Source organism: Bombus pyrosoma, linkage group LG9 (assembly GCF_014825855.1).
Source record: "Bombus pyrosoma isolate SC7728 linkage group LG9, ASM1482585v1, whole genome shotgun sequence".
NCBI lineage: Eukaryota > Metazoa > Arthropoda > Insecta > Hymenoptera > Apidae > Bombus > Bombus pyrosoma.
This window is the reverse complement of record NC_057778.1, coordinates 12,966,664-12,980,349: the sequence shown is the minus strand read 5'-3', so window position 1 is coordinate 12,980,349 and position 13,686 is coordinate 12,966,664. Positions and strand designations below refer to the sequence as shown.

At 42.0% G+C, this 13,686-nt stretch overlaps 1 protein-coding gene across 1 annotated transcript; it reads left to right on the top strand.

Moving 5' to 3' along the window:
- The first annotated feature begins 572 nt into the window (after positions 1-572).
- LOC122571267 lies at positions 573-5,440 on the top strand. Its single transcript, XM_043734836.1, has 4 exons — positions 573-923; positions 1,016-1,209; positions 1,423-1,530; positions 5,003-5,440. Exons 1-4 carry the CDS (start codon positions 804-806, stop codon positions 5,136-5,138), a joined length of 558 nt encoding a protein of 185 aa, XP_043590771.1. The 5' UTR covers positions 573-803; the 3' UTR covers positions 5,139-5,440.
- The last annotated feature ends 8,246 nt before the right edge of the window (positions 5,441-13,686 follow it).

Sequence of the window (13,686 nt, the reverse complement as noted above, 5' to 3'; positions counted from 1 at the left end):
GCCGGCAACGCGTAAAAACTTTTTGGCTGACTTTGGAAAGCTTGACACCGGAACAACAGTGGAAAATATCGCTGGCGATGAGTCGACAAGAACGAAATTCCATCGTGAAATTTAGTGGAAACTGATGCTAATGAAGCTTCAAACACAACGACGCTCTTGAGTCTATACGATTCAATGACAGTTTATTCGAAATATCGACTGTTACAGATCAAACTACTGTTTCCCCTCCTACATTCGTCCAGCAGTTCCATCTTCGCGCGTTCGCATGTAATTATCGTTAATAATCGCGAATATCGTTAACAAAGGAACCGGTTTGCGCGGAGAAAATGAACCGAGAGGAAGTTGCAGAACGTCAGACTTGAGTCTTCTCTGCGAGCCTACGGTTAAGTGTCCTCGAAAATGTCGACCCATCGGCAAGAACTTCTGTACGTTCAATAATTAAACCGATTATCGTTCGTTAACGGATCCATCCAGGCGAGTTCGCGCATTAGAACTCCTTAAAGAGAATTAAACGATCTCCACCGTCTTCCGACTTCGCCCGTTGAATTTTCATCCGGCCGATGAAAGCAGCTTCAATTTCGCTCAGCGCCTGTTCATTTGTAATGTTAATCAGGTCTCGTCCGATTCGCGATAGTCGCGGTACAACGTAGGGACGTTAGAAATCGGTCGAGAAAGTTTTCCGTACTTCTTTCGATCTCTATCTGTCGTATCCCGCAGCCATTTTGATATATCGTGAAAATTGTTTTACGAGCAACGTGCACGGTTTACCAGTCTGAAGCAAAATCTTCTTTTATAGCCTCTTGATGCTCAATCTGCTGGTGATATTCCATCCGACTGGCTCGAGACTCCTAAATTCGGAGTTGGCGGAGATACTTCATCGACCCATCCGGTCCCTCACGTTCCCGGAAGAAAGTACCGCAGGTGTGAGTGTCAGAGTAGCAGTGGACAATAAGAAATTATCGATTCGCGCGAAGGAAGAATCGAGTTGAAAGTGATAAACGTGTTCTTCTTGAAGCTGTTCGTCGCGCTGGCGATACCACTGGAGGAGCCATACAAATCGATTTCCATAGCCGATTTCTTCGAAGCGACTTACAGCCTGCCAACGAACGCCAGCGATGAGAAACTCTGGCTGTATACCGAGGAACGAAGAAGGAAGAGAAGCCTGGACAGAGCTACGCTTTATCAAGCTGTAGAGAATAAGTTCGTCAAGTGAGTTCGAAATTGATTACACTGAGAGGTTATTGTATTCGTCTACGGAAGGCGCTGTAGAGTATTTCGTAGTTCGAAAAGTAAAAGAAAAAAATGTAGAACAGAGTAGAGAAAAATATAGGTGCACGCGGATGCTGACCCAGAAGTCGTAGTAGGTCAGCCACGGACGGTCTTATTTTATTTTTCACTTTGCTCTGCTGACTTTCTGCACAGCTACGGATATCAGGGTCACGAATGCCTGCTGAGGGCCATTTGCGAAACTTCGGAACACTACCTGAGACATAACGGACTCATTGGTGACATTCTGCACGTGATCTTCACGTAAGTTCCTCCGTTAGCTTTTACGTCACACAGCAGCTCTCGTCTCTCATAATCATCCCGTCGAATTGCTTCCATTCGTCCTTCCTAATCTGTCCTTCAACCTGCCTGTAGATTCCTTTAAGCTCGCCGTTAATTCGGTTAAGGTAATTTTCCTACTTGCAAATTTCATCTTCGTCGTCTCTTTCTAATTCCATTCTGCCTCGATGACAAAGTTTAACGCAGGCGAACAATTAACCTAATAAGTAGATAGACATTAGCAATTTTCGCGAGAGACAACCCTTTCAAAGTCGAAACGGAACGGAATTAGCAAGAGAACCTTGTGCCGCTTTGCAAAGTTCAATTAACCCGGCGTTCGGAATTACGGAAAATTCCTGCTCTCGAAAAACGGCGCGTAGATCATTTTCAAGCCGCGAATCCGACCGCCAGAGATCGAAAAGATCGCCATCCACGTTTCCAGAGAAAAGACGGAACTCGGTACTGGCAGGGGCCATTGTTCGCGCGGAGTATAATGCGCTAAAGGATCCAGCTGGAAATTTCGTCGGCGCGACCTCGTTTTGCGCGGCGAAAAAAAGAGCCAGGCCTTTTTTCGGCCGGTCCAAGGCGGCGCAAATTGGAGTGGATACACAAACCGTGTAGAAAAGCAAATTTGATTTAGCTTTCTCGCTTCTCGACGGTATGCCAGCTTCTTCTTCTGTACGCGTGCACCTCGCACACGCTGGCTACCCGTGCATTTGCCCGTGTGTGTTACGTGGCTGATGCATGTCGGCTCGTGGGCGGATAAACTGTCGAGCCAGGGACGTATGAATAAAAAAGACGGCCCGCAGGCGGCCGTGACGCCGCATTGTCGTCGTCCTCGGCCGCCGACGATATCCTCGCTGTCGTGAAAATTCTACGCGGTTTACCTCTACCCACCGAATCGAGAAAATGGACTGGCTCGGAACCAGGAAAACGCTGTACCAAATCTATGCCTCGTCCTCGTCGTTATTTCATCTCCGACGACTTTGCCTCGTTCAATTTTCAAGATTATAATCGATACGTGATTCGTTCTTCAAACAAAATCGAATCGCTATGCGGTTAGTTAAAAAAGAGAAAACAGCTGTTTCGGACAGATTTCGTGAAATCTGGGTCAATATCGACACGGGTATTGAAGCTTTCGAATTAGCTGCACCATATTCAACAAGCTTTTGAGTTTCTGTATGCTCGTCTTTCTTCCAGAAAAATGTCCCCGACATTGTCGACGATGTATTCCATTTTGCGCGTTTCTCGGGCTCTACGTGAGGAACTTGAGAAACTCGTCTGAAACGTAGGATGTTTCTGAGTTTCCAATTCCACTCTGACGTCTTTGGATTTTTCTTCAGCGAAAGGACGTAACGACGATTAATGCTACTACCAGAGGGATCAAAATGATGAATTTGTCGTTTTTCGTGCTACAAAGATGTATTTTGGATAATTTCCCTTCGACCTTTGCTTGTTCCTTCGCGTTATAATTTTTCATAACTTTCCTTTCCATTTCTTTGTTTCAATTTCTTCGATTTGCTCTTCGTTTGATTCGAACAATATTTTTGTTTACTTCGGTCTGAGTCTAGTTCGGCTTAGCAATTTTCTATTTGTTCTTTACGTCATGTTTACGTTATATTTCTTCATAGACGTTTCCATTCTAACTTTTTTCTTTTACATTTTAGTCGCTGGTAGTTTTAATGCTAAACAAGGAATCGAAATGTATATGGTGATAGCGTTTGCCAGGCAAAACGCAAACAGCGAATGGAAAAGTCCGCGAAGGATGTTCACAGGGGTGAATAAAAATTGCAAATGAACTACGTTTTTCCGTTGAAGTTGTTATCGCGTTAGTGGAAGCGTTGTCCTCCTTGAGAGTCCTTTCACACGGTCTCACGGGTAATTTGAGAAAATGGAACTGGCTAAGGCGACATGAAAGAATCATAGGGACAACTTGTTTGCCTTCCAGCTGGGAACGAGGTGTTATTAAACTCGCCCCGGTTCTTGTCAGTTTCAAATAAAAACAAAAACACAACTGCGAGTATACAAATTGCTCCGATCAGTGATGCTGATCGACGTTAGAAAAATAAGCAAAGGAAATTGCAAGAAACGTATCGATTTCTTCGAAACAAGGACTTTCCAGTTTCAAGCATTCGTAGGATCAAGAACAGCAGTTACTTCAATTTTCTACATTCCCTTCTCTTCAAAAGAAGAGACGATGCTCCCGGATTGCATGGAACGTTCAAACAGCGACTACAATTTATTGTCTTTACAAATCAAGGAAGAAAGAATTGCGCGTATTTTACAATAAATTCGAGAGAAGAAAAGAGTTTGCTTGGAAGGAACCACGAACGGGTCGTTTCGACTCTTCTCGCTCTGATAACGAAATTATATTGTTTTTCACCTCGTATCTCCGGCAGGACGGTAGCAATAAAACGGAAGAGCGAGGCCAGCGAAACGCGTGCTTTCCCTCTTTCTCCAGTCATCCCGATTCGAAATAAGAGAGGACGGCAGCCGAAATAAAAACGCAATGAAAGCGGCCCGACCGTTTCTGACTTTTTACGAGCACGCGAGATATGCACGACATATTGTCGTGTTCGTTTGCTCGGCTCGCGGAATCATCTTCTAGCTGGCACGAGAAAACGGTCAGGTAGTAAGAATAAGGGAGGGACTCTAGGAAATTCCGTTTAGTCTTGTCCAATTTTTTCACCATCTTATCAGTCTTGTCATCCTCGTTTCAAGAAAAACTATCGACTCTGAGAAGACTTGCAACTCATCGACTGACCCAGAAATTTGTAATTTCGATTTTCGAAAATCTCGGAAAATATTTTAAGATATTAGGTTGTCCGAAAAGTGTCTTTCTTTTACAGACACGTCTTTTACAACGACGCATTTTTATACAAACGTGAAACGTAATCTGTCGAACGTTGTGATTTTTATCTTGATAGAACAAAATGGATCAGACGTAATTCGATAAAATAATATAAAACGGAAAATGTTGTGCATCCATTATTTCCTTATAAGACGAAAGAAACTTTTCGGACGACCTAATATAAGAATAAATTTAAAGTATACAAAAGAATAAAAGAGAATAATTTGAAGGTATAAGATCGGAAGTAGATTCAGACGCTTCTAGTCGACCTGGTTACCGAATTCAGTTTACAACGCGTCTATCACCTGTTCTAACAAAACCATTATATCTGAATTCTTTTCTTTCTTTTCTTTATTTTGCAACCCTCGTTTCGAACGACCGAGAAAAGTTTCGCAAGATAACGCAGGTAACAGTCGTTGGCCGGCTCTTTAAATTGGCTCGTGCAAAGAATCGTATGATACCTGGACAATTTAATGGCCGTCTGTTAACGAGTCGACCAACGGTACGGTAGACCTTGTTATCGCGCCGAGATATCACGGCATAGAGAAAAAAGGAAAAGCTCCTTATTATCGTGCAGATGTATGTACCAGTCGATGTTTTTTTCAGACCAACAAGCTCGCGACACGAGCCACTACCGCGGGATATTCTTCAAGCCGAAGTGGTTGGACGTAATGGAAGCTGCTCTAAGTACCGACCGCAATGCCCCGTGGGACTCTTCGACTTGATTGGAGTCCTCGCTTGAACTCTGAAAAACCACTGCGATGCAACGCCGCTTGCACTTCGATCGGATAAACAGTTCGATTTTATGCTCGTACTCGGTGCCGTTCCAGCGCTTCGATTACTATGAATATCATACAATTTAATGGATTGATCGTTTTACGTGCTACTTTCCTCCAACGAAGAATTTATTTTAAGCTCGCAAGAACACTGTAAGAATGAATATTTTTATAAATGTAATCCTATTCGCATACACTTTCGTTAATGAACATTACAGCCTCCGATGATTTAGCGTAAATCATGACGATACTCGATACAGTAGAACCGCATTTATCTGGACTTGGACAAATATAATAGTTTCTGTAATTGGTATTCGTTTAAATACGAGTTCTTCCGTTTCCTCTTATTTTTTGTTTGTGTTCAGATAGACGAATTCAATCGGCGGAAGTTCGGTTAATCGAGCTCTGTCTACGATTTCGTTTCGACAAATGCAGTTCGAACAGATGAAGTTATTAGCGAAGCGATCGATCCTAAACTTTTGAACGCTTGCATTGAAGAAGTAAATCTCGGAAATCGTCTACGACTGTCAAACAGATTCTTAACGATTCGCAGCATTGTACATTTCTGAGATTTCGCCTGGAATTCGTCTGTCTACGCGAAGGATCGTTTAATTGCAGAACCGAAAACAACGGGCGAAGGAAATGGCTATCGCAGGGACGCCGCTGTTATTGTCGTGACAATATGAAGGCCTAAAAGTGTCTCGAGTAACACTATCACGGATATATGGCGGCAATTTATCGTCTCCGACTGGGGTGCGAAAATGAAACAGACAGGACGCGGTGTCATCGAATTATCTTCGGTGAAAAACCTGCTTATACATCTGTGCGTAATTACCCAACGATCGTAATCCTGAGGCGTGCTTGAAAATCGACCATTATTGTTTCCATAAGGTGGTTGAGAATTATTTGCTAAGGTTTTCCATCGAATTAAACCGCATTTGCAAGTTTTATGCCGACGTAGAGGCCAAATCCTTATAGCTAATATCGAGCAAAGTTTATGAAGGAGCGTAGGAAAAAAAGTTGGAGTCCCAATACGTAGGCCAACAGGCTTTATGCCGGAAGTTGGTAAAACCAGCTGAATTTTATAGCTGCTATGGGTGTGAAGTCCGCGAGAATTTCGACACAGGCGGAAGTAAAGCCGGATATTTTACAACGGCAACTTCCACAGAACTTTCGCCAAGTTTCATTAGGAATTTAAGGGCTAGAGTGCTTAAGCATACATACACACGAGTTCCAACGCTCGGCTTCGTTCTTACCGCGCGCATACTAGTCGCTAATTTCCCTAATTTCTTATCGTCTGAACAATACTCGCGCGTTAATCACTGCAAATTCATTTCGAAACGGTAAAATTACGCCGATCGTCGATACGTTTAATCAGTGCACCATGGCGAGTGATTTATTTGCTTCTGTTTATCGCGTATGGATTAGAACGACGTTCCAGAGCAGTTGAACTTACAGTCTATAGATGTAACTTCATCCGGCAAAATCAGGATCAGAGGTCTCGTAATCTGGCAAATCGGAATTTCCATTCGCCGAGAATTCCATGCTAGCCAACTGGGACATTGATCGCGTCAATGAGTTTCCCTCTCTAGGCTTATTGTTAGTTATTACGCTATCGAAGCTTCCACGCGTGTTTGTAGCTCGATTAGAAACTTAACACCGATGGACTCGATCTCTGTCGCACGATTTTGCCCATGGGCCATTCTTAGAACATAAATTAGTGATAGAAAAACCAAGGGGGTCTAACGAACATCCCGCAGGACATCCAAACAACAACGCAGAGAGTGTTCCAGTGTAAGAAAACAGTAACAGCATGGCCATCTCTGACCTGGGTCCCCGCGACACCCCCGGCGACATCCCCTCCATAGGAGCCAAATCTATAGTATTAGGTTGTCCGAAAAGTTTCTTTCGTTTTATAAGGAAATAATAGACGCACAATGTTTTTTGTTTCATATTAGTTTATTGAATTATGCAGGAATATAATAATAGAGATATAACGAAATGGATCGTCAATAAAATAATATAAAACAGAAATTGTTGTCCATCTATTATCATTTTATAAAACGAAAGATACTTTTCGGACAACCTAATATATAAACCTTTCTAAAATTAATTCTCGACATACTCTGTTCTAACACTCTGAACCGTCATTCTGTTGGATTCGTACAATAAATTTTACTACTAAATATATCTAAAGTTCAATTCTTTACCTTATTTGTGAAACGTTCAAACTGCGACGCGAGATCACCGGTGATCTGTCAATTTCGTGATTTCTAGTGTCTCCTACGTGACACTGACTTGGTCCAATCCATCTGTTTGAGCAATCGAAAAATTGATTACAAAGAGACAGCAAGGGGGACAAAAGGATTGAAAGCTCGTTCAATGACGAGGGAATAGCATTATGCCACGCACGTTTTCAATAAAAATTTGGAATAATACCGTGTTCTTTAAGGGAGATTTATTATAGGTGTTGTCAACGCGACGCGCGCGAAGTATACGAGTTGGGTGCCGATATTAATCAGCTCGTTTGGCATGCAGCAACTTCACAGCGGCTCAAGAGCTAGATCAGTTAATGAATTTCGAAATTGGTCTGTTAATCGATTGATTCCCTTTACACGCCGCTGTCCTATGGTGTACATTATATGTAGCGATCAGACACTGAGCAAGATTCCATGACGTTGGTAGAATTTACGAGCCAGCAAAACTTTCACCTCGACCCCTGTTTCCTCGGCGAGAACTGTCGCGAAATCGTTCCACAGTCTATCGAAGATCTTGAAACGGGTCTCGAAAGAGCCACACAGTTTCCGACTGGTCTTAGGAAATTCAAACGTTTACAACTAACTGCGGAAGAACTGTTAAGACTCCGGCTAACTTTCAAGCTTTTCGACCAACGTCACACGCTTCCAACTTTCTTCCTTCGGCAACGACTCGATTAAAGCTCGCCAAACCGAATTTACACAGGGTTTTCGTGTTCCCTTCAAACATTAATGTATATATATGTACTATAATATAAATAAAAATAATATATATTAGGTCGTCCGAAAAGTTTCTTTCGTTTTATAAAGAAGTAATGGATGCACAACATTTTTCGTTTTACATTATTTTGTCGAATTACGTATGATCCATTTTGTTCTATCAAGATAAAGATTACAACGTTCGACAGATTAGGTTTCATGTTTGTATACAGATGCGTTGTTGTAAAAGACGTGTTTGTAAAAGAAAGACACTATTTGTACAACCTAATATATTTCATTTCGCGATGTAGTATGAGACAAATAGAATTGGGAGCTTTCTTAATCCACTCATGACCAATTCCTAACTAAAAGACAACTCGAGAAACGACAGTTTGAATTTTCGACGGTTCTGATTATGGGCCACTTATTTTTCGCTTTATAATCTCACACAATGTTTTCCATGATACTCCTACGCGATCTAATTTCTTAATTTTGTATCACTAATCGATAATTTCGAATATTTTCTATATAAACAAAAATAATGTTGTATAGAACTATTTGCCCTATTTGCGAAACCAGTACGATGACTATACCTCACATCTCACATTTAAAAATTCAAACAGAAGCAAAAATAGAAGTCTATCGCGTCGAGACTTACGATCGATGTACCATTTGGCAAATTTTCAACTTTATTTCCTTTCCTTTACGCGTAAAATTTCTTCTTGTGTAGATTAAATTGTATAATCCCTGCATAACCCACATGATCGCTAGTTTCAAACGAGTTGATCCAGCATTCCGAAACTTTCGGCTACTTTAATGATCGAGAGTGTTCTCCACTTTGTTCCCTTATTTACCGAGGCGAAAAATAAATAAAATTTGTTGGACCACCGCGATCAATCTAGACATATAGCACGGATGATCCATCATCGAATAACGTCCGAGATAAACGATAACGAGACAAATGGGCGGTCCACGAAACTACGGAGTTCTCCATTGTGTGTATGAGCACGGGTTTCTTGTTTGTCCGATGGACACACGTTACACGCTTCCGTTGCTCGACAGGCAAAGGGAAAAGGGCGAAGTGACGAACGACGAAGAAATTGGATCGTGTTGAGCGGGCGGGATGAGTCGGCGTTAGGTGTCGGCATCGATGAACTCTGTTAGGAAGCTTTAGGGCGACGCATACGTCTTCTCTTATGAAACAAAAGGGCCGGAGACTGGTGCAGAGATCCAGTTATCCCAGTTAGTAATCGGATTCCCGTAAATCGGCGATTATTCGAGGGCGGAAAATGATAATAAAAATAAAAGCCTCTTCTGCTTCGTTGACGTCTTATCAAGTACGTTTGCACTGCGTAAAACATCGAAACAAGCCGTACAAATGATTCTGTCGATAATACGACATCTACGAAGACGCGTACACATGTAGAGAACGATGCTGTTACGCTGGCTCTCTAATTAATCGACTGAACTAAGGCTGTTCCCCTGGTACAATTCATCTTATCGCAGACGCGAAGATTGATTAACGTTACACTTCTCGGTTTCATTCTATCGGATTCGGTCCCTGAACCAGCTTTCCTCGACAAGATCAACCGTTCGACTAGTTCTCGCCAGTCTATATAAGTAGTAACATCTAGGCTCGCAAAAAAGCTCACGGGGCCAAGTTGTTGCCGGTAAGTTTTGTTAGGAAATGCTCGTCAAAGGAACGGCGGGCAAGTTACAAATGAATTTTCAGTTAAATACTTGGCAAGTTTTTGCAGCAGAGTGTCGTTAGCAACAGGGACTCTTTGATGTATCCGTAAACCCGACCAAGGCAAAGGAAAAGATCGAGGAGTGTCTTGAGAACTTCTCTGGCAACCTTTTTATTTTGATCGACCTTTGACTCGCAAGCTTTTCTACTAACGCAACCAACATAGATTCTCTTTTGGAGGATCCATGTACATTACTTTCTCATATCCCCGTGAATCCTATACTTGTAAATCCTGGCCCGTTATTGCGGAATATCTCGAGCACTTTATGCAATCCATTATGGCCTTTCGGTAACCATCTATTCGTTAAATATTCCTATTTTAATGAAAGAAGAGCGAGGAAAAGGAAAACGGCTAACTTAAACGCCAGGCAAGAATGCAGAAAGCATCCGAACACAAATTCTTGGCCCGCAACAACCACTTATTAGGAAAGGAATGTGCTTCTTCATTCACAGCTACGTTCTCTTCTAAAGAACTCTTTCACTCGTAGATTTTAATAAAAAGCCGAGGTAAAAGGGAGGGGGGGGGCGAAAAAGGAAGAACAAGATAAGAAATCACGTGGAACGATAAATCTGAAAGTTCGCCGGCCCGTTTCCCGCAGACTTCTTCGCGAGAGAAAGAAAACTCACCACCAACTCGCCAACTTTCCTCCACGGAACTTGCCGAACGAATTTTCGAAAAACAAATTTCTTGCCCAACCTATTAAAAATAGCCGTTAATGTCGGAGGAGCCGGCACGCCGCGGTTTACATACCGATTTTTATCTGATCGATCGCCAGAGGAAGTTCGTTAACCGACAATTACAATATTTATACGGGCGAATTGAATCCCCTCTCCTTCATCCAGCATTAATTACTTTCCGCGAATTTCCCTGAATAATCCCACCCAGTAATAGCTTGCATTGATCCTGACTCTCGACGATGCCAAATTGCGCTGAAATTTGCATATCGACTAGAGAAATTCGCATGCACGTCTTCGAGTCGACGACCTCGCCAGCTAAGACTTCTTCGCCAACTGATGGATTATCAAGAAATCTCGAATTTCCAAGATCGCCTCGATCGACCAAGATCCTCGTCATCCACAGACGAACGACAATCGTTGTTGCGATTAGCGAAAAAAAGTAAAAAGCACAACGACAAATGAAAACCGAGAACCATACATCTACGTTTATTGTTAGATAGGCGTAAATACATGTAATTACAAAATTATCCATCGCGTGTATCGCAATGAAAACTAAATTATATTACATTTCGAGTATGTATCGTATCAAAACTTACGTTTCAAATTAAAAACTGGAGTGAACCTTCCATTTTAATTTCTCCGGTACAAGTTTAATCGTTGCTGATTTTAATGGTAATTCACGATCTTTCTACATCTTGGCCCATACCATATGATTTGCGTAGACTACGATCTGGTTAGATGCAAGTTAAAATATGAATTTAGAGGAAGTTTACAAGCATTGAGCTTGAATTACATCAGAGTCAGAATCATACTACGTAAAGTAGGAACGAGAAGCAAACTAGCTCGCCATAAATTAAAGCCAAAGACCGATCTCCCGTTGGCAAACGTGGAGATCACAAAGGGTTCGATGCAATCGTTGAACGAAAGGAGTTGGCGAAGTTCATTTCGAGATCTAATCAACGCGAAACCAAGAACAAGTGCAGATATCGAAAAGAGGGACGTTTCAACTTCAAAGAGTTACGCGACATCGGAGAGCAACCGCTAACCTAACAGCCATGTGTTCCGCAACGATGAAGTAATCTGATAGGATTCAAGTTCGGCCCGGACTGAAAATAAAGCCGCCACAACTACGATTAAACCCTCTTGGTACGTTGATTACCAAACCGGACAATTCCGGCAGGACAGCGGTTTGCCCACGTTTCTGCTCAGCGAGAAGGAAAAATCGATGCCAAATTCTGTCAGCCTTCCTTATTCTACTTCACCGACCGACCGACTTTTCATTGTGAAATCCATCGTTTATTTAAAATTCTATATTTCTAGAATATATGTATGTGAAAATCTGTACGTGCTAAAAACGAGCGCCGTGTATATTATGTCTTAAAGAGCGCGGTAGGATCGAGAAGCGGAAAAGACTGGAAAAAGCAACACGGTACTTCAGAATAAGAGTTTTTAGCATTATCACTAGTATTGTTTTCTTTCTATTTTATTATTAAATCAAATTTATCTGTTTTCTTTTATATTTCATTATGTAGATACCTGTCTGTGCGCGCGCCATCCAATATTTCTACGCGTCTGTCCTGGAAAGACCAAAACTGTTTACATTACGATATATTAGGTTGTCCGGAAAGTGCCTTTCTTTTACAGACCCGTCTTTTACAACAACGCACCTTTATACAAACATGAAACCTAATCTGTCGAACGTTGTAATCTTTATTTCAATAGAACAAAATGGATCATACGTAATTCGATAAAATAATATAAAACGGAAAATGTTGTGCATCCATTATTTCCTTACAAAACTTTTCGGACGACCTAATAGTTACACGAACCTATTTGAAATTGATTTTATGTTAACAGAGTTACATTGTTCAACCATGTTAAGAATTGTGGATCTTAATCGCCGAAATAAACGTATAGGAACACTTCGATTACACTTAGAATTGATAGGAAAATAGTTTCAGATTTATTTAATATGTGATTTAGAAGATATTCGTGGATACACATTTGCACGCGCCTCAGCACTCTCTTTGTCTCACCATCCCCTTTACCACACTACCAACGGAACAGTTGCATTCTTCTGTTTTACGAGACGCTGTACACGCACATATCCCCACACACTCATACTCATATATGTGTGTCACTACTACGCGACTAATCTAGTTTACAAAATTACACATATCTCAATAAACTATTTGAACGCTGTTTTCGTGTATTGTCACGCTTAGGACATAATAGCTTCCCGATACAGGTGTAACATTATTGGGTTGACAATGGCAGCTAATCGATCAGTCCGAGCTAAGATAAAACACAAGAAAGAAACAAGTCGAACAAGTCGGCTGTGACACAGCGAAGGAAGAGAGTGCGGGAAAAAGAATAGAAAGGGTGGGTGAGAAGCCGCAAGCGTACGATAATGGTGTGATCGAGACCGGGCGAGCATAATCGAAGAAGAAAGAGGAGACAAAAAGGGATGGAAGAGAGACACAGACATCCGCGGAAACGATATTTCAATCTTCATCCCCGGCAAGTTTTTTTTCGCTGTTCAGGGGGCAATCCACATATCGCGACGAACAGCGGATAGATTTCGTTTTAGGATAGGCCGTCACACAGGATTGGTGCGACAATGGAAGAAGGAGAGAGAGAACAAAGACCTCGAAAGTGGTACAGGGTTGATTGTAGCCGGTCGACCAGACCAGAGACAAAATTGCATTTCCCACCACGTATATCTACGAGCCTCGCATCATTTCGTTTAAACAAACCGCGTCCATTCACCGCTGTCAACGACCATCTCTTCTATCTCGGTTTCGTCTTTTTGCCGGCCATCGACCATCGCTGTTCTAGAAAACCGCGAAACTTTCATTTGCCCAATTCGTACATCCTGACACGGACACTTCGATTACGATTCCGCAAATAACTCTGTCCAACGAAAAATCGGCTACATGTTCCGGCCACTCCCCTAGGCTGCTCAGGGACCGTGATCGCGTCTATGGGTTCGACTCACTCGTTCAGCAAGTAAGGGATCCAGATTGACTTAGGATAGCTACATTTCAACCAGGGTAAAAGGAGATGGCATTCCAAAGTTTTATGGACGATTTAGATTAGACATTTAGAGAATGGTAATGGTACTTCGAAGGGCAT